At 43.5% G+C, this 23,971-nt stretch overlaps 1 protein-coding gene and 1 long non-coding RNA gene across 4 annotated transcripts; both read right to left on the bottom strand.

The window, feature by feature from the left end:
- Nucleotides 1-784: 784 nt before the first annotated feature.
- On the bottom strand, nucleotides 785-17,049 carry DHX40 (DEAH-box helicase 40). Of its 3 annotated transcripts, none has more exons than XM_040618236.1 (17): nucleotides 16,701-17,049; nucleotides 16,274-16,419; nucleotides 15,779-15,898; nucleotides 14,368-14,598; nucleotides 14,101-14,167; nucleotides 13,397-13,528; nucleotides 11,891-11,990; nucleotides 11,340-11,426; nucleotides 10,645-10,827; nucleotides 10,019-10,099; nucleotides 9,154-9,311; nucleotides 6,890-7,004; nucleotides 6,493-6,601; nucleotides 6,067-6,161; nucleotides 5,441-5,510; nucleotides 4,821-5,049; nucleotides 785-2,940 (listed from the first exon to the last, which is right to left on the bottom strand). In XM_040618236.1, exons 2-17 carry the CDS (start codon nucleotides 16,334-16,336, stop codon nucleotides 2,801-2,803), a joined length of 1,980 nt encoding a protein of 659 aa, XP_040474170.1. In that variant the 5' UTR covers nucleotides 16,337-16,419; nucleotides 16,701-17,049; the 3' UTR covers nucleotides 785-2,800. The 3 variants fall into 3 exon arrangements, with proteins under 3 accessions (XP_040474170.1, XP_040474165.1, XP_040474158.1); XM_040618231.1 differs by having other exon boundaries at nucleotides 785-2,937; nucleotides 16,697-16,929; XM_040618224.1 differs by having other exon boundaries at nucleotides 16,697-16,928.
- Nucleotides 17,050-18,615: 1,566 nt separating this feature from the next.
- LOC121082777 lies at nucleotides 18,616-21,965 on the bottom strand. Its single transcript, XR_005826111.1, has 2 exons — nucleotides 21,885-21,965; nucleotides 18,616-19,511 (listed from the first exon to the last, which is right to left on the bottom strand). It is a non-coding gene; the product is annotated as an uncharacterized LOC121082777 (long non-coding RNA).
- Nucleotides 21,966-23,971: the final 2,006 nt, after the last annotated feature.

Raw genomic sequence — 23,971 nt, 5'->3', positions numbered from 1 at the left:
GCGGCGTGGCTCACCAGCCGCGGGACCAATGGGAGCAGCGCAGGGATCCGCCACGGGAAGGGACTATTTCGAGACTCATCACTCCTCCCTCCCCGGCCTTTTTTTTTGCCACATCATGCGACCGAGGTGAGGCGGCGTCACTTCCGTTCCGCGCCCGGCGCCGCTGCGCGTCACGTGCAGGGGGCCGAGCGGCCGGGCAAGGTGACTCGGGCGGCGGCGGGGCCCGGGCGCGGACGGACGGGGTCGGGGTGCGCCCCCGCCCCCCCCCCCCCCCCCCGGCTGAGGGACCGGCCCCGCGCCTCGGCCGGCAGGGAGGGCGGGTTCTTGCTGTGCACTAACACATCCCAATTAAAAAAAAAAACAACACAACCTAAAGCACCACAAGCTAGTACCGACCGTCCTCGTCACCGAAGTCCCGGGCCGCAACCCCCCCGAGGCTCCGGGGGGAGGGGGGTGCCGAGGGCTCTCCCCCCCCCCCCCCCCCCCTCCCCGCGTTGGTAAGTACAGTGACAGAATGAAACGTCACATTTATTTCGAGATTTATTAACTGACAATGTAACTCCGGCCCATAAAAACAGGTGAACTTAACCCTTCTGCCCCCCTCACCGCGCTTCTATGTGCAGTAAGGCTCTCTTGCCTTATTTTGCAATCTCACAGCTACTTCCTCAGACCGTTTTTGCTTTGTCTTGAATTCACAATTTAAAAACCTCTGAACACAGCCCCGGACCACAGCACAGGGGGGGGGAAAAAAGCCCTCCCTCCTTGCTACTAAGACAGTTTTTTAAAAAATTAGTAAGGGAGCATTAGGATGTGCCAAGATACATAGCCAGGAGCAAGAGTGGGCATTCCAGCTGCTCATCTCAGACCTAGTCCGTGGTGCAGATGGCATCTGGCTTGCAAGTGGCTATGACATTACAAATATAAATCAAAGTAAAAGCAAAATTCAGATTACAGGTTTAGTCAGGAAAGCGCTGGCTTCTCCAAAGTAGGGTCTGAGCAACAGCGCACGCAATCACAACGCTTTTCCACCTGAACCCAGGATAAAGGGCCCAATGAAAGAGGGACTGAAAACACGCTGCTTCCTACAAAGATGGATCACAACCAGTGATCGCTCGATTCACGCATTCCCTAAGCAACTAGAAAGGCATTAATCTTGCTGCCATTCCAGCGCTCCGCACACTCAGAAAAGGGGCAGGTGGCAGCAGTTCTCCTGCAGTTGGAAGCTCTGTGACAGAAGCTCACAGGGCAGCCGCAGGCATCACTGCTTGCTCCTGCTATCGCCCGTGACAGCTACAGTGATGCTCCAGTTAAGCCTCTTACAGCCTCGCCAAGGCGGCACTCGGTGCTGCGTGGCAACCGGCAGCATATGCTGCAGCCTTGCCAGCTCTGCCAGGCACAAAACACGCCCTTTGCTGGGTTTGGCAAGTACACAGACCAGCCTCAGCTTTTTAATTTGAATAGGTACAATTCCAGAAAGCACAACTCTAGATCTACCACCTTCTTTACAAAGAGTAGTATGATTGTATTTCCCATCAGAGAATCCCAAGGTTTTTGAAAGCTTATGACCAGCTGGAGCCTGTGCAGCACGGAGGTGGAATGCTTCAGGTTTTACACAAAGTGCTAAGGCTTATTTACAACACTGCTGGAACAGCCTCAGCTAGCTACTTGAAAGCAGGTGATGCGTCAGTTGCGTGCACTGGGTATGAAAATCAACAGGAAGTTCCTCCAGTTTTTTGGAAGTTGTCTTATACAAAATGTGACTTACTGAAAGTGAAAAGCAGCAAGAGACAAGCTCCACACTAGAGCACTGGAACTTTTTTAAGATTATTAAGGTGACAGGAGGGGATTAGCTCTTTACTGAGAAGGAAACAATCTTTATGATGACAAAGCATCTTTTGCTTTTTACATACTTGAGCTGAGGGAAAAAACCCTAGTATTTCCTTGTGTATTCTTTCTACATGTTTCAAACAGTCATTCTTCCGACCAGAATCCATACATTTTAAAAACACCAGTCACCAAATTCAGAAAAACAGCCCACCAGGCAGCAGGCCTGCTGGCAGCCTGCAGGACAGAACCTGGCTGAGTACGGGATTGACTGCTGCATTTGGGGTTGGGTTTTTTTTTTACCAAATGGAAAACACACAGTGCTAAGTCATCTCTGACAAAAATTATGCATTGTGAATGTGAAAACATTTACAAAATATTTTGCATACAAAGACATCTTCAACTAGAAACACGACTGTACACAGTACAGCACAACACAGAATAGGAACAACAACTGTCTGCAACAGAGAATGCAGGTGGCAAACACCTTTTTGAATGTGGGTCCTGATGGTTCCATCATTAAAAGTACACTACCTACAGATTTTCCTGAGTAGTGACAAGCATGAAGACTGTACAGCCACAATTGTACAAAGTAAAATGGATAACACACAACAGTTCCACTCCTTTAAAAAATAAAAACCTGTAAGAAAGTTTTATTAACAACAGCAGTGAGGCCACTGAGACCTTTTTAAGTCAACTAAATGCCACGGAATTGGCACCACAGGGTCACATATTCATCCACATGAGGCTCCTAAATTGTTGCCAGTGACATGTAGCAACAAAATTCAGCTTGGTAACTTTTTCCTTGCTGGATGCAGCAGAAGGAAGATTGCGTTTGTATGCTTCAGCACTCAAACTTACCACAAAGCAGAAGTTTTCCATCATTCCAGTTAGTCATTTTGCATTATGCAAACATACCCAGAACAACTGCACCAAACTGCCTTTCCTCACAGTTGGTGTAGAGCAGCCATGAGGATTACCCCATTTCTTTCAATGGGCCACTTAAACCCTGTGCTCTTTGCTGCTTTCTCTCAAGATAGCGAGCTCGGGCATCCAGTATTGACTGATCATCATTCCTTCTCTCCAGCTTCTTTGCAGAGTTGTCTGTGACTGCTTCTGGGGGGAGAGAAGAGAGGAATATACCCTTCATGTCAAAAAAACTAAACAGCATTACAATTCCTCCTATTTTTAGAATATCCAAAAACCCCCAACAGAATCTCAAGTGTTTTTCAAGTCCAAATCAGTCAGTTGAATGACTTCCAGAGAGGACAGACAGTACCACAAAAGGAAGGAAAAAAAAAATTTAAAAAATTTGTGCCTTAAATACCATGTCAATATTTGCAGCTGGGCTCATCTCAGCCCCAAATGTGTATCTTGCTTTTTACTGTAGCAGATACAGTATGCATCTTGTGTCCTGTGCACCTGTTCCTTCTCTAAATTACGTATCTCAAACTCAGGTTTAGGCAGGAGAGGGACAGCACTGGGAGCAGGCAAAAAAAAAAAAAAAAAAAAAAGCAGCTTAGACTAAACTATCTTTATAAATTTCTGGAGTGAGGATAACATACAGATACAGGAGTGGGAAAAGTCAACACTCCAGATCAGACATCACTAAAAATGCATGTTTTCCCACTGAGCGGAGACCTTGGGAGTGCTTCTCCCAGACAGAAAGAAATGCAGAAAATACTTTGTTTAAAATAATATTTGAAGTAATAACAGGAAAAAAATAAAATCATCCAAGGCCTCCAAGAGCCCAAGTATTGTATGAATGAAGCAGCTCCTGTAGCCTGTTCCTACGGCTTTGGGGCTGGGCACCAGATTCTTTGATATGAGGAAGGAGCTTTAATCAGCATTCACTATTGGAACACTTGTAATTATTCTGTCATGGAGTCAAACAACAATAATTCAGCTCATGTTCCAGCCTTTCCTTCCATTGGGCATTAATTAAGCCTTTGTCAGCTACTCAGCCACCTATTTTTATGAAGCTCCCAGAAATACAGCATCTGTGAGGTCAATCTTAATCTCAAATTAATTTACAATTGCCTGGTGAAGTCAAAAAGTTAAGGGGAATGAAGAGAACAAACTTCAGCTTCTTGGACCTCAGATAAGTAGATGAGGTTCCTCTGCATTGTCCAGTAATGCAGATATCCTTTCCAGCAAATGTATAACAAAATCCAATTCATATTTTTATCATTTTAAATGGCTGTTTTAATAATGCAGGACAGAAAGAAATGCTGGCCTGAGCACAAGAGTCTACATTTTTTCCATTTTTCTATTGTTAAAGAAACTGAAGAGAATCTATATTGCCCAGACTGTATATTAAAACAATGTTTTGAAAGAGTCAGCTCAGGAGTAGAAAGGCCCTTTGAATACTTGGCTGCTTTACAAAACCTGCTGACAGAAGAATTCAAAGAATGTCAAGCAGCCAGATCAGTTAGCAGGCAGTTTTAATTAAAACTGACTGTTTAAACATATGGCATTAAATTCATTGTCAGAATGAAGACATTCACCAAAATGTGAGACTTTTTCCCTCTGTGTTTCTTTGTTTGATGTAGTTTTTGGGTTGGTGTGGGGTTTTGGTTGTTTGGGGGTTTTTTGGTGGGTTTTTTTTACCCTCCCCCTCACACCACAGCCCTTAGGAGTTCTCTCAGAACAGTATTATTTTGGGTATCTGTAGCTAGATACCCTTTGCAAACTTAAATAATAGTCAGACTCAAACGCTTTTACTCAGCTCTGTGTTAAAGTTCTGCTCCTGTCAGCTATAGTAAACCAAAAGCATAGCAAGAACCAGCAAGTAAACAGCACTACATGCACCACAGAGGCAAGAAAATAAGAATTGCAAAACTTCAGTAAGAAAACTGCTAGAACTACACATCCCAATATATTTAGCATACTCAAATCAACACCTACTAGTCTAGAATGCAGTGACATAATATACACACATCTACAACAACCAAAAAACTACGCACGTCATAGATACGGACTAGTAACGTGCTTACCATTCTGCCTTTTAAGATCCTCTTTATATTTCCACTTGGTTATTTCCTCTTCAGTTACTTCTTCCCGTGCCACACTGCTCAGTTCATATGCATCAATTTGATGCAATCTGGGCAACAAGTCTTTGACCCATTCATAGCGAACAGGACAGACTGTCCTGACATAGATCTTGGATGTCACTGTGACATCATGGAAGATGATCCACTCGAGAAGAGTCTCCTGGTTATACAGCTGCAAAATAAAAGATTTTTTCAGAACTGATACAAAAGATTTTTTTATTTCTTGAGCACCCTGCACTGGAATATCTTCCAATGCTTCAGATGCAATAATGAATGAGATAAAGCTGACATCACCCTAAATTTTCAGACAAGAAAACTAAGGCATAATAACTTGCTTAAAATTGCTCAGGAAACCCAAAAAGCCGAGAAGCAGCTCAGTCTATGCCATACTTGTTTCATAAACCAAACATGTACCAAATCTGAAGAAATGAGGCTCTTCCCCACTCTCAAAATGAACGCTGCACCAGTGCTTCTCCTGGTCATAACTTCGCACAAACAAAAGAAGAATTTACAGGGACCTGCCTTTTACTTTGCTACTTTATTAACAGACTTTGGTGACTTACTGTAGATGAAGGATGGATATAGACTATGCTGCCATGTCCGTCCATTGTGCAGAATGTCCTGGCTGCAGATCTGAAAGATTGGTGGGGAAAAAAAAAAATATATATATACAATGAAACATAGTTTGCTGTGATTAGGAAGAAACACTAATCAGCAGCAGAACAGAAGAAAACTCAAAATATACAAACAGAGGAAGATCCTTCCAGAGTTAAACTGCACAAAAACTAATGAAGAATGAAATTTTCTGTCTGATTTACCACAGTAACACTGCAGGTAGAACACCACAATAATAAACAGGGTTTGGGACCAAAGTTTGTGACAGCCGCAATAATTAGAAATTTCCAAGCTCTCTAGTTCAATATCTGGAACTACCCATCAGCTTACGAGTTCATTAGACAGACAGAAAAATTAAAATTCCAAGGATGTAAGCAACTTCCCCAGGAATGTCACGAGAGTCAAAAGCAGAGTACCTGCCAGGCCTCCAGCCCTGTGCACAAACACCACCTTCTGCTGCAATTGCTACTTTTAAAAATATACAGCCTTACTATTCTGTTTCAATATACAGCTGCACCTTTAAAGAATATGCATAATATTTTTTCCATTCAGTTCTCCAAACTTCATTACTTACCTCCTAGCTACATTGATAAAGTATCCTGCACACAGACATCTTCTTAGCAGTTCAGTTCTGGAACCTTCAAACGTCTCTTTGGGGAAATCTGGCAGCTATTGTAAAGAAAAAACAACATGAATCTGTATCTTTCCTAAAAAATAGTGGCTACACCCCCTCCATCACATAGATTTTAAACCCTGGGTTTCTCACCTTACAGAAACCATGAGGAAAGGAGAAAAACCCTCCTTATTTATTACCACCACCATACCTGTTAGTTACACAAGCGACAGCAAAGATACACTAATAAATATATAAGTGGATTAGTTTCTACTGGAGAAAGGCAGCAGCCATCTGGTAAAGGCTCAGTCTTTGTCTTCAGACTCAGTACATATCTTCAATATACACTTACATAACTGAATCCTATATAAAAATTGTAATTTTTACCTGTTTCAGTTTACTGATTATTTCCCGAAGTTGCTTTTCCACACTAAAAGCAGATTTTAAAGCTCTCCAATGGATCCAGTATTTCTGGCACCAAGCTGAAGGAGACTTGCTGAGAACAGAAATACTTGTATTATAAAGAAGCCCTTTGTAAGCCGCAGGCAGAAAGTTGCCTCTATTTTTTGTTATGGTCGTACAAAGAAGGCAACCTACACAGCCAGATACTTTGTTAGTTTAAATAATACATGTCTTGATAGAAATCAAGAGATCTCAATACAGAATGCATCTGCAGTTAGGTGTAAGTACATACATGGGCATACACGCAATGTATCTAAAAACCATCATCAGCTGGGAGTTATGAACAACGCAAAACCACTTACTCTATAGAATAATTTTATACCTTGCTTTGCACTGTTCAAAAATATTTAAGAGGGTTGCAAAGTCATTGCATCCTCCCACTTGTGAGGAAAGTTCCTGGTGTTGAAGCTCAGCTTCCTTTTGCTTCTGAGGATCACCTGAGGAAGTAAGTTATATCTCACTTTAACAAAGCGATTTTTATCACTCCTACTTCATTTTCTGTTAGCATCTCTTCAAGGTGTGTTTAACAGCCTTGGCTCTTTATTCAAGTTATTTTTAGATTTGTCTCTCCTCTACAGCTGCATTTACAGTTCCTCCTCCTTTTACTAGTGCTGAACAAGAACACGTAGATGCTATTAAATCTGTGATTGATCTCACCAGTCAACATTAGAGATGAAGAATTCTAGTCTCTCAGAAAGAAAGGTTCTACATATTTCTCCCTCACCATCAATTCAGATGCCAACATGGAAAGATAAAGGAACAGTGACGTTAAACAGCTCACAGGGATCAAGTGAAAGTTTTGCCCCAAGAGAAGAAAAAAAAAAAAAAAAAAGAAAAGACTGTTGAAACCACCTCATCATAGCACCACCTAATCTATTTAACTCAGCTTTTGTCCTAGTACTCAAGTGCCGCAGTAATGGCAATCTTAAAGTAAATAAGAGTCTAGAAAAAATGTGATCTGTGAGTTTAGTAGGAATTCCCCTTCACTAAATGTTAGGAATGTACTAAGCAAAAGCAACATTTCCAAAGTGTTATTTCAAGTTTTAAAGACCTAAAGAATTTTTCCCCAGCACAACCCATTTCCCTTAGTAGAGGGGAATATGGTTGCAAAAGCCAACGCACGGCATTGCTGCTGTACTGCAGACAATGCCAGAATTCTTGGGTATTAAAAGTAACACCAACAAAGTAAGGAGGCCTGTTTGTACACATATTGCACATGAGCAAGTGCCTTCAGGATGGGAGCCTCTGCGTTGGGTGCTAAGGCATGGGGTTGCTGGAGAGTAACGAACATGTGTGTGCATTAGCTAGCTGAACAGATAACAAGGGCATCTTGCCAGATGGAGGATGGGAAAGCAAATGGACGATTATGGGAATCTGAAAGACCCCAGAGCAGAATCCAGGCTATCAGTACTGTCAGCAGCGTCTTTAGCTGTTGCACTAACGGGCACGGTTAATAGACTACAGAGATAACTGGACAAGAGCCACTGAGTGACTAGAAAGGACAAAGGTCTCCCACAAAGACTGTGCTACATATAAAGACTGTATGTAGCACAGTTAGGAGGGAAGGGGGGTGGCAGGCAGGAGGGGAAGGAGGTAGGAAGGAGGACATGAGAGACAGAGTTTAGCACTAGTGAGAGGTGCTAGCTTGGAACCACAGCAAAATTACATTTTTCATTTAGAAAAACACAAGCAATGGAGGCAGTGACAAGCTGAGCTTCTCACAGTAACTTAACAGGTCTATTTCATTACACAGAGTTACTGAACAGAAAAGCCAATCCAGAGATGACCCCATTTGTTCAGAACAAATTAATCAGTCCCCGTTGTCTGTACTTAAACCAACAGCAAAACATCTGCTGTGATGCATTTTGGTTTTCTGGTGGTCTTGGGTTTGGGTTTTTTTTTGGGGGTGGGGGGTGTGTGTTGAGGTTTTTCTTCTCTTCTTTTTGCCCTGTAACACAGTTTTCCCCCTTATCACCTCTCAGCAATCCACTCACCTGTATGTTGCTTTACGGCTCACAGCCCTGGGACAAATGCAACCCAATTCCATGCTATTTTGAAGCTTTTGGAGCAGCATTCCTAGCATGCAATGTGGCCCAACTCCAAGACCACAGAAAGTTGTAAATACATATGGGCAAAGTGCTGTTGTGTATTTGTTCTAATCTTACCTACAGACCTGCTACAACATACTCTGAGGGACAAGGCATTGCACTTGAGGAATCCTCGCATTGCAACATAAGGGCTTTAAAGCATTGATTTCAGGTAATACTTATGTCACCCACCAGTGTTGGTCCCAACTAAGCAGACCAGCTTGCTCCCTGGCAGGAGTATCCTCATGCTCAAGTAAACGCTTGTGCTACCACCATTCAAATTACAAATCAGTTCCCACTTTATAACCCAGAGATACACCTGTAAGATACTGTGGCCTCACCAGCTGGTAGCACACAAAACTACTGAGAGCAAAAAACCCTGCGGAGGGAAGCCGTAGAAAAGGTCTCCAGGTGAAGCAGTGTGGGCTGCAAAACATGTCCCTGTCCGAGCAGAACTCCCCACCCACCCAAGGCTGCTTTGGGATAAGGGGCTTCCTACCTGGACGAATGAAGACGTTTTCCACAGACAACATGGCTGCTATGGGAAGTAGCAAATCTTCACAGTCAAGAGAAGCAGCTTTTATGACAGCGCAGGTCAGGTTGGGAGGGAGGGGAAACTGCACCAGAAATTCACCCAGTCTTGTCACGTGGCCTCTCCTTATCCCAGGAAAAAGATTTAAATACCAGGTTCAACAGAACTGCATTTAAATGTAAATCGGAATGTGCACACACAACATCAGCCACCATATACTGATAAAGAGCATGAAAGAAGAGTTTCCCTCTGGACTGTTCTAACGCTGCAGTCTGCGTGTGCTCAGCTAGGTGCCGGAGTCATTAAGCAAGTGTCACTAGCAGAAGAATGTTTCACCTTTCTCCAGTTCACTTATGCCTGCTTCAGGGCAGGCAAAGACAGCTTTTTAAGTGTATCAGATGCTTAAGATTAAAACTTTTTTTTTTTTTTTTTTTTTTTGCAAGAAGAATTCCTGGAAGCTCAGGATAAGATCTTGCTTCCTGTCTCGAGTTCTTGGATGGGCCTCACAGCTAGTGCCTAAGCACCTTCATCACAAAAATATGGGATCTGCTCTCGAGCTACAGCACACGGAGTTGAGGTAATTTGTCTGAGGTCACTCAGGAACTCCAGGACAATATGGAGAAATTAGTCTGTATCTCTCAAGCCCTAAGCCATTCTCTAACCCTAATTTTACAGACAGTCTATCAACTAACCCAGCAGTTCACTTCCTGGTCTAATGAGGAAACATTCTACTGCTGAGGGAAGTCCTTTAGTCCACATTAAGAACTCACTACCACCAGTTAAACCATTAGGTTTAAAATTCTTGTAGTGACTATACTCCTTTATTTTTTACCTGTCAATAGCATCACACTGGTAAAGTTCCTTGAGAGCTTCTAAAATATGCCTTTCTTCAGGGCGGTCCAAATAGGGAAATCTATAGTGAAAAATGAAGTAAGAAAAATCTCACTGTTCAGACTCGGTATAGCTTTGTTAATTTTCAGTTATTAAAATGCTTTTTTTAACCTTACAATACATGTTTCTGACCAAAGTGCACATAAGCATCTTCTGTGTACGGGTGTGTTACTACACGTACAGCCACAAGCTGGAGAGTTTACAAACCCCAGCATGGCACATGCAAAGACTAACTCTATTTTCTGCACACATATGATCCTAAAATTAAACGATTCCACAGAGATGAAGCTTTTGGGATATAAACATCAGTATTTTAAAGGAACATTATTGACTACTTAATTTTGGAGAGAAGGAGCTAGTTTTGGCAGAATCTCAAACTGAACTTCAGCTCAAGATCCAATCTGGCATTAAAGACTGAGGAGAACAGCAGAAAAGCTGATTGTATCAAAGTGTCACAGTTGGCCGGGGTCCTAATCCTGCCTCGTGCCAACAGGCTGTTGGTGCCTGTGCTGCCTTGCTGCTGAGACGCAGGAAGAAAATGATAATCCCCCCTGCTGTGGAGGTTACCTTATGACATCATGCACAGAAAGGCACTTCAAGGTCAGGATCACAGATGTCAGGCTGGTTCTCTTGATCTCTGGGACTGTGTGATCAGGCATACATTGCTCCCAGAATTCTTTGCTGTAGAGCCGATAGCTTTTTCCAGATGATGTCCTGCCAGCTCGGCCAGCTCGTTGCCTTGCTTCGCTCCTTCCAAAACAGAAAGGCAGGGGAAAAAAAAAAAACAACATCCCAACTCTTGATCCCTTCTGTTATTATCCAAAGAAGTGCACTGTAATTATGATAAATAGCAGCAATTTTTATGCTTGTAGATGGAAGACATATTATACTGTGCGGCAACTGAGAAATCCAGCAATGCAAGAACTAGCAGAATGAAAAAGCATTTCAATGCAAGGGAAGATTGTTTTAAGCTTCTTTGAATCAGGCTGTTGTATTCAGCAAACACAAGATGACATGTGAGCCACTGTTTAGACTACAGACAATGCACTGTCAATTCCTTCTCAATGTCTGTAACTTCTAAGAAATTATACATCCTGAACCACTTTTTATTTAGCAGCAAACAAAATGACTTTAAATTACGGAGCCTCAAAGCTAACCCCCTTTCCTTTTTTTTTTTGTTTTTTTCCTAAAGATCAACCAATATGCAGTATTATCAGAGCTACTCCCAGAAACACTGAGCACATGACCTTTTTAAAACTTACTTTGAAATGGGAACCACCTCCAGTACGTCCAAGCCGACTCGGGGGTTATGATTCAACTGCTTCACAAATCCACTATCTACTACATATCTGAAAAAGATTCATACTCTGTCAGAGAAGAAAACGACAGAGGTCTCAGTAGAGAGACAGGTCACTGACACATGAATACCATCAGAGCCAGAAGACATTTACTCTACAATCGCTGCAAACAGGTAGTTGAACTTTGCAGGTCAGCTGCAGCCCTACAGTGGTTCAGCCTACAGGGTGTTAACAGATAACACCTCCCAGCACCCAAGGAGACCATACTCATTTAACAGAGCTGAGATTTGATTTCAGATTAGGGTCAAACAATATTAAGCCATCTGTAAGACTATATGATAGTATCAAGGGTGTTGGTTTTTTTTTTTGTATTCACTGCATACGCACAAAAAAGGCAACAGGTAATTATTGGACAGGTATAGGAACAGAAGGAAATCAGACATTTTTCCAAATCTAGTAGAACTTTCTTAATTATTCCCTCCGTTTCAGCTTTTAGAAAGAACAGGAAACAATACCTGACTCCTTCAATCGTCAGAGATGTCGCAGCAATGTTTGTGGATACCACACATTTTCTAATGCCTGCGGGAGCTGGCAGAAATATTCTTTTCTGTTGATCTAAAATGACAGGTAGTCAGTCAATTTGTTACGTCACAATGCTCCAATTTCAAACCACATCTTTAATGTTGGGCAAACTTACTCAAATGCTTAGTGAAAGTCACTTGAATGAAATTAGAAAGTGAATCACTTAACATTCTAAAATACAGATTTGGTATTATTTTAGCATATGCCAGAAATGGGAGAGTATCTTCTTTATTGCTTGCATATTCAAGAATATTTTGAGATCAAGAAAGGCCAACTCTCCTGGATGTTTCCTAAACCAGAGCTAGGAAAAACAAATAAAATCTCTGATCTTAATAGAACCTTCATGAAGGATTTGAAGGGTTTTAACAATCAGAGCAAGTGAAGGTGAACATGAAAAGATTCAGTTAAATCCCCCACGTTTCCAGCAAATCTTCTTCTAACATGTAACAAAGCAGCGCAAGCAGTTTCCATTAGTTCATTTGGTTTTCCAAGGAACCAAAAAAGGAGGTGGAAATTCAGCTTTCCCCTGAATTTTTCTCTTACTATACTTGAAAAATATAAAAATCTCTTTCAGGAAAAGTCTTTCTGCATTTAAAAATATTCAAATATAGTGGCCTCTGAGAAACTACCATGAAAGAAAAAAAAAAAAAAAAACCAAAACCCACACATTACTACTCTCAGTCAGGAATCTAACATCTAACATGGAGTAAGGAAGAAGCTAGACTTTCTTTTACACAACTTTTCATTTTGCTCTTTCAAGAAAGCAAAAATTTACTCTGTTACCAGATTTTTCCTCTCACCACCACTTCCAGATGGAAACTGCTGTCCTGCTCTTCTGAACATTTATTCAACCTCTTGGAATTCTACATACTGCACCCACACATTTAAACATCACACTCGAGTTCATCTGAAAATGCAGAGTCTGTGTACAGTAAAGGTCAAAAGGCCTTTGTTTTTAACTCTTCAAAACTAACGGTGGTATTGCTGCCAAATAAAACAGACTGACTCATTCTGATAACCTGTACTTTTCTACACTGTGTAACACAGTACTACTTCTATATTCCCTTACAGATCTAATCTCCTCACCAAAAACCTACTGGCAATATCTTTTCCATATAGAATAAAGCATGAGTGTCTAAATAAGACATCTGAACACAATATCCCCTTCCCAAGCCAGAGACCATTCCAGTGAAAGCCATTTCCAGTGGATACGAGTTTTAACTGGAGGCTTCTGTGCAAGTACAGAGAAGGCTGAATTTTGACTAGTTTATGAATGCCACAAAAAAAATCCTGTAATGCTATAATATTTTAACAAATGGGTTAATGAATGCCATTTTTCCCAATTAAAATAGAAATATTTGCTTAGGATACTGTTTATAACAACTCATGCACTTAATGCAGTTGTGAATTAAGTTCCTAAGGACATTATATGCCCTTACCTGTTGACATCGACCCATACAATGGTAAGATAAGCAGACCTTCAACAGACCGATCGTGTACTTCGTACCGGTAATCAATAGATTCTGCTTTCTTGAAAAGTAAGTCACAAGCTCTTTCTATCTCAATTTGACCTAAAAAAAACATACAAGAGCATTTAAACGACCTATGCAGCTACAACTCTGCCTTCCTAGTTTGCAACACCTTTAAACAAAATTGTTTTGCCGGTATTACAGAGTCATCAACATCATTACAAGAAGGAAGTAATATTTATGAGAGTTAGTTTAGGAGGTGACACCTAGTCTTTCCACAGTGCCTCTCACCAAGGCTTTTCCTTAAAAGATGACTGCGTAAGTGCCTGGCCCATGCACTGATGTCAGGTTTTGCAGCTAAATAATTTCTCCCTTCCTGAATTAATGAAATAAACCACATGGACAATACACAGTAAATTTGGCACAGGAAGAAAAGCACATATGTACATTTTTAAGTTAATGTTTTGCTTATCTGATCTCATAGGCATGGATATACCTAAACACGCTGTTGAAAACTATCACTTTGCAGGACTATGTATGTCAACCTGCAACTTTCCCTTCTCTACTTACTGCTCAGGGACAAACTAGACAATCATTGGAAGGATGTACTGTTTTGCTGGCAATGCCATGCTTCACCTGGAATAACCATCAGTTGTTGAAAGAAAAATTCGCACCTGTCAGGAAAACCAAGATGTCGCCTTCTGGTTCATTTAAGTGGATATCCAACGTCACTTTTACAGCCTGAAACAAACAACACACAAGCCAGTAACAGCTGGAATCTCGCTTACTCTTTCTAAACCTCATAGTACTAATTCTTTCTATATCCTGCAGAGATGCTAGGAACACAGCAATCAAGCAGCTACTCCTTGTGGTCTTTCACAGATGAACATCATACTAAGAACACAGAACACGGTACAGAAACAAAGTAAACCAGGCCAGACCTCTGTAACATACGCAGAGCTGCCTATGTCCCTTGGACTGAGCAGGTTGCAGAATATCTCCTTGACAGGATAACTTCTTCCTGGAATATGCAGCACTGAACAGTCTCCAAAGAACTCCGAGAGCTTGTCTACCTCCAGGGTGGCTGACATCACCACCACTTTCATATCCGCCTTCCTGTTTGGCGGTTTCTTCTGTAGAAATAGTTTCTTCAGCAAACCAAATAAAATATCCTAACAGAAAAACAGAAGTAACTTACATTAGTACCCCAGTTTTCTTGGAAGTGCCTGAAAAACTTTGAAGAGACTGATTTTATCCCGCTGATACAGAGACGACAGAAAATCACATCTTCAGGGCCTAAACATTGAGAAGAATACATACACTTAACCTGGTAATCTTCCAAGCACACCGATTGATTTCTAGAATTTAATTATTTTTTTATCAGCTCTTCTCACAGCCTATAAACAAAATCAATGTAACTTAAAATCCTTTGGTTTTCATTTTTCTATTCTCAGCATCAAGTCATTTGCAAGCAATTACCTCAGACCCATTGTAAAAAGTCATCACCTTTGTCCATTATTTGTCCATACATTACCTGACTAAGTGTGCACCCTCCTTTGTTGTACTATTTATTGTTATGACTTCAGGAAGTTTATTTTGCTCCACAGTGCTCTGGTTTAAAAATATGCTCCCTTTAGTTAGACACAGGTGATGGAGCAGTAACTTCACCCTAGCTCAGTTACCTGCAATACCCTCAGATGCTTGAGGGCAGAACTGGGATTCAGAAAGCATTTTCCCTTTTCACCAGCTGGACTGGTAGATTGTTTGCTGGACTGGTAGTTTGTTTGGCACACAATCTCTTGAGGACTGAGTGACTCAAGTGTCACTTTGCTTGCCACAAGAAGGTCAGAGTGACATTTGATAGCTTTTGGTACTGAGGTCAGCCTAGATACTTCCATGACCCCAAAACCCACAATCTGTTTGCACAATTCATATACACACCCTAAAAAACATTAGGCCTTAGAGTGAGAGAAACACTTCAGAGTTTCATTTGTTTGTGTGTGTTTTTTTTTTTAATTTGGATTTTATAAAGTTTGAGTTCACTGTGCTGGCTTCAAACTCCTGGAAATTTTTGGAAAGCATGCAACAGCCAGCCAAGTTTAAACTGCTTTCAGACACAACAACTGCTACAACAATTCCAACAGGATTACAAGCTGCATCTTATTTTCAGATTGTGCAGCATGTATCAAATGAAGCAGCAATTCTATGGTCTACAACACAAAAGGATAAAGCGCATCCTTATAAAGTCAGCCAAAATCCTCAAGGATTGTGCAGCTGTGAAAGAAAGGTATAAGCAAACCTCAGTTAAGGAGAAACACTGACCCAAAAGGACAGACTTAAGGCAACACTCACAGTGCTGAGGCTCCGCTCATGAGCTTCATCCAAAATGATGATACCGTACTTGCTGAGCAGGGGGTCTGCCAGTATTTGCCTCAATAAGCAGCCATCGGTCATATACTTGATGGCGGTATCCTGAAAGGTTTAATTAGACATTCAGCTGTTATCCTGGATTTTTACTTCAAAGTAAACACATCTACACAGATCACATATTTGTCCATAATATGGACGGAGATTGCATCACAGGTGCTTGGCAATGTTTCACTTATAGGGTGTTCAAAAAAACATCATCAAATGAGTTATGAGATACATACAAGTGCAGCTTCACCACAGCTAGGACGGATGGCTTCTCAAGACTCAGAGACCTTCTACATGCAAAGCCCCAGGAAAGGCAACAGGGCTGTGCCACTCCACAGAGAGGCCTACAAGCTAAAAAATGAGCCACAGCCCACTAACCCCCCCCACCCTGCCCTGACAACATGTAGAGGAACACAGTCCTCAGAGCCCTACCTCGGTGGTGCAGTCATCGAAGCGGACCTGGTACCCCACGATGCTCCCCAGCGAGCAGCCCATCTCCTCAGCCACCCGCTGGGCCACCGAGATGGTGGCGACGCGCCGGGGCTGGGTGACACCGATGGCCCCATGCTTGGCTAGGCCTGCGGGAGACAGGGAGCACAGGGACACTGAGCCGTGCTGCTGAGTCAGCTTATACACAGGTACCTACATAACGTACATATTTTTTTTTTTTTACTTTAACAAGTTTAATCAAGGCACCTCCTCTCACCACACGCGCAAGGGCACGGCCCTGAAGCTGCGTCCCCCTGGGGGACAGGGGGATTATCTGCCTTTATCTCTGCTTATTCCCCACGTTTCTGGACCCAGGCTGCAACGCAGAGGGGGCTCTCAGGGGTTCCCCCCCTCCCCGGCCGTTACCTGCCTCGAAGAGGTACTTGGGCAGCTGCGTGCTTTTGCCGCTGCCTGTCTCGCCGGTGACGATGAGGAAGGGCCGCTCCCTCACGGCCTCCACCAGGGCCCGGCGGTGCCGGCGGATGGGCAGGGCAGCGCCCGCCATGACGGCTGGGCAGGGGGGCGGCCCCGCCTCCGGGGGGACCCGGGTGAGGCCGAGGGAGCGGGCCCCGGGTGAGGCCTTGGGGAGGGGCCCGGGTGAGGAGGGGGTCCCCGGCCGAGGGAGCAGGGGGATCCTGAGTGAGGAGGAAGCGGGCCCCAGGTGAGGAAGGGAGCCCCCGGGCGAGGAGGCCGCACAGCACAGAGCCCCGCACACGGAAGCGCCGCTGGCGCGCACGGCGATGACGCCCACTGTTTACGCACCGCTCACGGCCCGCGCCGGCCTCCGCGCCCCGCCCCCTCCTCAAGCCCCGCCCCTCCACGTAGGCCCCGCCCCCGGACTCTTCTCAGCCCTCGGCCCCAGGCAGCAGCTCCCCCCGTGGTTACTCAAACCCATTACTTTTTGCCTCAGATCCGCTGCAGCTGTTCACAGCGGCGTTTGCTCCGTCCTGAGGAACGGTGCCAGCGCAGGGAAACCCAGCGGCGCCGCTCTTCGTGCCGGCCCAGGCCCAGGCCCAGTGCCTCAGCCCCTGCAGGCCTGGCACAGCTGAACTGCGGTGTGAAATCAAACGGCTCGCAGGTGGCATAACTAGTGCTTCTCACAGCAGGTGAGATAGCCCCTCACCGTGGATGCAGTGGGTTGAGGAGCCACGATGGGGGGGGGAAAACAGCTCCATAAAACCAAGGGTATCTGCGACGGCCCACGCTGAGGACGCGTGGATGTGCCACCCCCGGCCTGCCAGCGCCCGTGAGCTCCTGTAAGGCCTGCAGGTGGCAAGCGATGCCCGCTGAACGCGGACCCAGCCTGCGCTGCGGCTCCCCAGCTCCTGCCTAACAGCTGCAACTAAATCCCTTTTTCTGCTAAAGCACAATTACTGCACTGGGCTTTGTCCGGACGTCGTTACGTTTGTTTCCCTTACGAGTCCCGCGTATGTTTATGTGTCACCCTCCATTATGCTCTATCAGTGACAAGAATCACACAGTAGATTTGTCATTTTACTAGGACCGGGTTTGAGCCACCTACTGACTCCAGTCACCACCCCAGTTTCTACCTCGGATACAATGGGAGGAATATTTACCTACTGGCTCAGGCTCCGTGCTGGGGGCTGAGCCGGGCGCATTCGCAATGCACTCTGAAGCCTGGAAAATGTTACAGCAGTCCCCAGTGCTGCCAACTTTGGATAGGTCTGACCTATAAATATTTGTTTAGTCTGTCTACAAACTGGCATTGTAAAAATCACAGCAGATAAGCTGATTTTTTTGCCCTTCCTCACTAGCACAGCCTGAGAGAACATTGCAGTAACCATTTCATTATGGTACCACAACTAGGAGAGATACCTGGTATTATGTCTCCGGGTTTATTGCTTTGAGATGTTTGCAATAATCCCACAAAAAAAAAAAAAAAAGACAGACAGACAAATCCCTTCTCCAAAGGTACACAAACATCCATCAGCTACTGAGAAATCATCCGTATATTAGTCTTTTTTGCAACATGCAGACTCCTACTTCAGGTAGCACTGAGGTATATAAATCTTCCAGTTCTGTCTGAGGCTCTCCTGTAGCAATTACCTAAAATAACTTAAATGCTCCTCTGTAAGCATGACAAGCATGTCAGTCTAGCAGTAACACTACTATAACCAGCTGATAGCTCTGTTCACTTGGGTACGTAATGGGATGTGCCCATACACTGTATGTTGTTACATCCCTTTATGAAAGCATATCATATTTATTGCCTCGTGATGTACTAATGCCACGTTGCCACTAGTAACTCACACAATTAATGGTGATCATATGCAGTGCTTTATTATTTCTCACTAGAAGCCTCAAACACCTCATTACACTTTTTGGTATACATTTACTAATAAGTATTTAATGGGTTTCACAGATACATTTGTATGCATGAATGCATGCACACTAGCACATTCTGCTTGATTTTATTTAAATCACATACTGCTTTTGGCAGACATAGGGGTAGGTAAGGTTTTTCAATTTTCTTTTTTTGTCCTCCTAGACTGGGAATAGCCGATTTGGTTTTAATCAGCCTCTTTGCAGTCTTGAACTTTGTCCTCCTGGAATACAGTGCCATTCATTTAAGGATTTCCCTCTGTCTAATAAACATTAATGAATCACACTCTACAATTCCTTTGTGATCTTATCTCAGTTTCACAGATGGGGAAAACAGAAGCAAATTAAGGGGTCTGCACAAACTACAAATCAAAGGCAGAGCTGGGGGAAGAACCCACTAATCCTAGCACAATTCCCTGCTCCAATAACTCTGTAAAAATGCGTTTTTACCCATGCAGCTGCTCTGTCAGTAACTGCGTCGTACAGGGCAGCGTGGTTACTTCCAGGCTAGCCAGAAAGACTGAAATTGCTCTTTTCCTAAGGTTTAGTTTTACACGTAACTGCAGATTCTGTGAGGTGATAGAGGGCTGTAGATCTGCCAGCTTTCTGTACTGAATTATTCCTGAGGATGTCTGTTTTTTCCCTTCTGAGCAGAGGGTATCTTTTCTTTTCTGATTAGCAGAGATGTAGCGAGATATGGGGAATATTCTAGTCCCTACTTGTACACCACAGGTTTATCCGTCTTCCCATAGGACGGACCTGACTTCATGGTGAATTTTCATGTCCTTGCTTTGGGCAAAGTGGTCAATTCCATGATGAACACGGCATCCCTCGGTGCCTGTGAAGAAAACCACATCTATTAATTACATCAAGCGAGTGAAGACAGATAATTGCCTTGTGCCTGGAATCTCTTAAGTAGGGCCACTTTCTAGAAGAAAGGTCCCCAAGCTGTAATTTCAGTACAGACAAACAGAATAAACCAACATTCCCTGCAAGCTGCACTCCTGTCAGACAACCAGCAGTTTTTTCTGACAGCCAGGATTTTGTATCACTGGCTGTGAGTCACTATTGAAAAAGCGTTATTCTTAAAAAACAGAGGATGAGCGCTGTAGAAAGAAGGTGTTAGACACAGCAAAAAAACAAAACCCCTTTTACACCTCCATCTGCTATCTTACAGTGCTTTTCTACAAAACATTTACAAATTGACAAGTTTTATTTCAAATTTTGCTCTGCTTGCTAAAAATTGCTTCTTTTTGAAGACAGAATCAGATGCCTTAGCCTTTCTCCTACATAACAAATAGACTTGCCTTGTGTTTAGGTCCATGTAAAACAACCATTTCTACAGTGCAGCCTTTTGCCAGGACAGCCAGGTTACTCATAACTGGATTCACAGGTTTCTGCTAAAAAAGGCTGCAGGAAATACAGCACTGGCAGCAATCTGGACTTCTACTGGTTTAGCTTGCTTTGTTCAGCAGGTGGCAAGGGACAGTGTATGGCTGGATCCAGGCTAGGAATTGCTCTACCGGAATAAAATACCACTATTTCTTTGCTGGAAAAGGATTTACAGCATCAAGCTACCCTGAGAGCACATCTCAGCCGCAATCTTGTGCATGACAGTCCCTGTAGAAGCTCCTCTGCCATCTCTCACTTAGCTACCGCCGGCACGCAGGGTAACTGCTACAGCAATTGCTTGTCTACTTGCTGTTCGCCGGCCAAACCCGCAGAGCTTGCGCCCAAGGCTGTACCCTCGCCCCTTCCTGAGCTAGCTGGTCCGAGGGTGCCGCAGCTCTGTCTGCACATGGCCCCAGCCACAGACCTGACCTGCAGTGAATCACAGTTACAGATTCAGGTCTCTCTGCCCCAATCCCACAAATGTTTCTGCACGAACCTTATTGTATTCGGTAGAAGAGACCTGGCATACTCACTGCAAGCCTGAACTATAACTCTTAAAAGCCTGTTTTCTTTTTTCTTTAAAGCAGGTTCATGACAGGCTAGCAATTGACTTCGTTAATTTACCACTCTCACACGTACGCCTGCATCACCCTTTTTAAATTTAACTACAGTGTCAGATCTGCAGCTGTTTACGAGGCCACATACCTGAATGATTGCTGCTTCTGCCAGGTGCAAGTATGAATTAAAAGGTCGTGGACTGGGGGAAGGATTAGGCTTTGGCTCAGCTGTTTGCATTCTCACACGGAGCACGATCAGCCCATCCATCCATCAGCCCGTGCACACGAACCAGACAGGTGAGGAGCTGAATACTGGAAACAATTCAGTGGTGCTTGTATAAAGATACTACCAGAGATGTGCACTGTCTGTGGTTTAAAAAAAGCTTTTACAGCAATCCTCTGAGAGCCCTTGGATCAGTGAAATTATCTGTACAGAAATATAAACGCAGAATGGCATGGGAACGGTCTCCCCGGAGACTGGGGTAGGGTAGATTGGAGAATACCTAAATCTTTGAGTGGTGCCAGAGATTTTTGTGTTAAATTGGAACATTTTCTTCCCACGCTCACCTAAGAAGATGAAGGCAGATGCCCTGACTACGGAGAGCAATCAGGGCAAAAAATTCCAGCAGGCATGGACCAGACCCATGTCCCCAGATCTCCTCCTGAAGCATTGCACTAATTCAAGGCCTTTTGTACCTGCTGTAATGAAAGCTGATGGCTATTTTAAGACCTTCTCATGCTTTTGTTACAACCCATGGGAGGCTTCTGATCTATTTCTGTATATCAGACATCATTTCTCTTCTGACTTCCTTATCAAATGTGCAAAATAATCAATAATTCACTTAGGCTCTACATTCCCATTAGAGTGCACCACAGCTGTGATTTAAATGTATTTCTGTGACTGTAAAATAAGCAGCTATCCTAAACTATCCTGGAGTTGTCCTCTTGTATGTGACAGCATCTCCTACCACCCAAAGTAGTTTTATTTCCCCAACTGTTAAATCTAGGACAAAATAAGACTTTTTTATTCTAAATTAAGACCATAGAATAAAAGCAGCTGACCACTTTCACAGCTTCTGCCCTCACAGACAAGAACATGGGGTGAAGAATTAACCCCTGGCATGAGCTTTTTCTCATGATAAGTCATTAAGAAGAGCCAGATCTCCTCGGTGCTCTCTCAGAATTAGATGCTGATGAACTGGAGACACCTATTGCCCTCCCCTTCCCGTAGCCCTCACCATGCACTGCAGTTAAAGACTCACCGATGATTACAGGGTGGTTTCCCTCCACAGCCTTGTTTTGAAGACCCGAGATTCATGTAGCTTAATTAAAAAGAAAAAAACAGGTATGAAACCCTCCCATCACCTACCATCGATGCTGTCACACCTCCCGAGTCAGTTATAACTTCATCCCTTACACCCCTCCGGGGTCAGCTCGTTTTGTAGTGGGGAGCTGGGCTCTAGGAGATTAAGTACCTTGGCCAAGGTTACATGTGTCACGAAGGGTGTTTGAAGTGAGAGATGCCCAAGTGCCGTGTCCCGAGTTAAGACGGCTGGCTAGACCCAACCAGCACTGAAGCTCCTCTTCACCAGAGACAGCCTTGAGATCCAGGGACAAGGAGACAGGCCTATCAAACAAACCAACTCATGTATTTTGTCTGTGACTCCACAGAACAGAGACTGCATTTCTCACTTTCCTCTTGTCCCTATGTTTAACCCTTTGGTATCATCAGCTGTGGGTGTCCATAGCATCTAGCGACAAGGGCGGAGCACACGGCAGCCACACATGTCCTGGTAATGACTTCATTTCTTCCACCAGCTCTGGAAAAACAAAAACAAAACCAAATCCCTAGTCCTGCATAATTGTGGCCCTGTTATTCATGGATCTTAAATCGTACTCCTTCATGAATTTTAATGTGCAGTCCATTTTCTTTCCACTAATCCTACATTAGGCTGGAAGCCTTTATAGACTAAACGTTTGCCCCCCTTAGCTCTTTATTCCCTACAGCGTGGTAGCTGCTGTGTCCCCAGGCATTGCCCTTGTCTCAGCTGGTCTGACAGCTAGGCTCAACCAACATTAAAGTGTTTTCTTATTAGATACTCTAGTTTTGTGCATCTGTGACAAAAGCAGCAGGCCTGTTGAATAGATACCCTGCGAACAGCAGCTTATTTATTTTGCCCATGATTTGCTGATCTGTTGGCATCTGTATTAGTTGCACAGCATTTGAGACAACTCCTATCTGTGAATCTTTAACGACTATGCTTTTGTAAATGTCTTTTTTCAGCTAACACTGTCTCGACAAGTCATCAGAAACAAGTGAAAGCCCTCCAGGAAATTACCTTTTCCAAGGGATTGCAGAATTTCTGTGTTGTTACGGCTGAGCGACACACAAGAGCAAACCATGGACAGTTGTACACCACTGCAGACCATAAGACTCTCAACAGCCTTATTTTAAATGTTAGATTTGAAAGCCAGACAGGACCATTAGATACTCTGTTCTGATCTTCTACAAAACGCAGTTTGAGCCTGTTATTCCACTACTAATTTTAGTGATTTTTTTCAGCTAGAGTGATGCTTCTAAACAGAAGATATTTGATTTGGAAAAGTGGCAAAGCCATAGCTTCCTTCGATAAGCTGTCCCAGCAGAATCGGTCTGCCAGGTCTGCCCCAAGGAGCAGAGTCTACAATAAATTGAGGCAAGATGCTCTTTTTGTGTAAATCGCTGAGAATATATCAAGTCCTACCCTTCCATGTGTCTCACAAAACCCTTATTAGATGAAAAAGAAATATTGTACAGTCCTCAGCTATAAAGTTCTAAAAATATGGGAATTTCAATGTATAAATGCATGTTAAGGACCTTTCTGGCCCTGACTACAAATGTTCCCAGCTGCCACTAATTCCACATCACTTGCAGAACCAGTGGTAATATTTCTTTTCTGAGATACATAGAATATACTTAGCGTTTTCAGCATTCCAGCCCTGGGGATACTTTGTGCTGGCGTGTGCCATTAATGCAACAGGCAGACAAGCCCAGGCAGAAATGAATCTGACTTAAAATCTGATTTAACTTAAACAACACTGACCTTATGAGAAGTCTGGAGTCCGAACCAGGCCTGCAAATCCCATCTGTTTCTTATTTCTATAATGGGCAAGCTAAAACCCTAAATCCAAACAGCTCTGAGATTTGAATCCAAATTTTGCAGCTTGAGTCCATTATTAAGAAGGACGACTGCTAGTCCAGCATGTACCCACTTCTTAAACTGAACACTGGGATTTATAGTACAACGTTAAATGAAGGAGACATATTGCTGATTGACTAAAAACTGATCTGGGAAGGTACTTGGAGACA

This window comes from Falco naumanni, chromosome 1 (genome assembly GCF_017639655.2).
Source record: "Falco naumanni isolate bFalNau1 chromosome 1, bFalNau1.pat, whole genome shotgun sequence".
Lineage (NCBI taxonomy): Eukaryota > Metazoa > Chordata > Aves > Falconiformes > Falconidae > Falco > Falco naumanni.
Note: the sequence above shows the minus strand (reverse complement) of the source record. Positions and strands in the feature narration are given on the sequence as shown.

Excerpts from the sequence above, each read along its gene's own strand:
- DHX40 (XM_040618224.1), bottom strand. The coding sequence starts at position 16,835 with ATGGCGGGCGCTGCCCTGCCCATCCGCCGGCACCGCCGGGCCCTGGTG. Across the intron at positions 9,312-10,018 it reads CAGTGTGATGCTATTGACAG|GAGAGGCCACGTGACAAGAC; the intron begins GTAAAAAATAAA and ends TCCTGGGATAAG. Across the intron at positions 5,050-5,440 it reads ATATCCATCCTTCATCTACA|CTGTATAACCAGGAGACTCT; the intron begins GTAAGTCACCAA and ends TTTATTTTGCAG.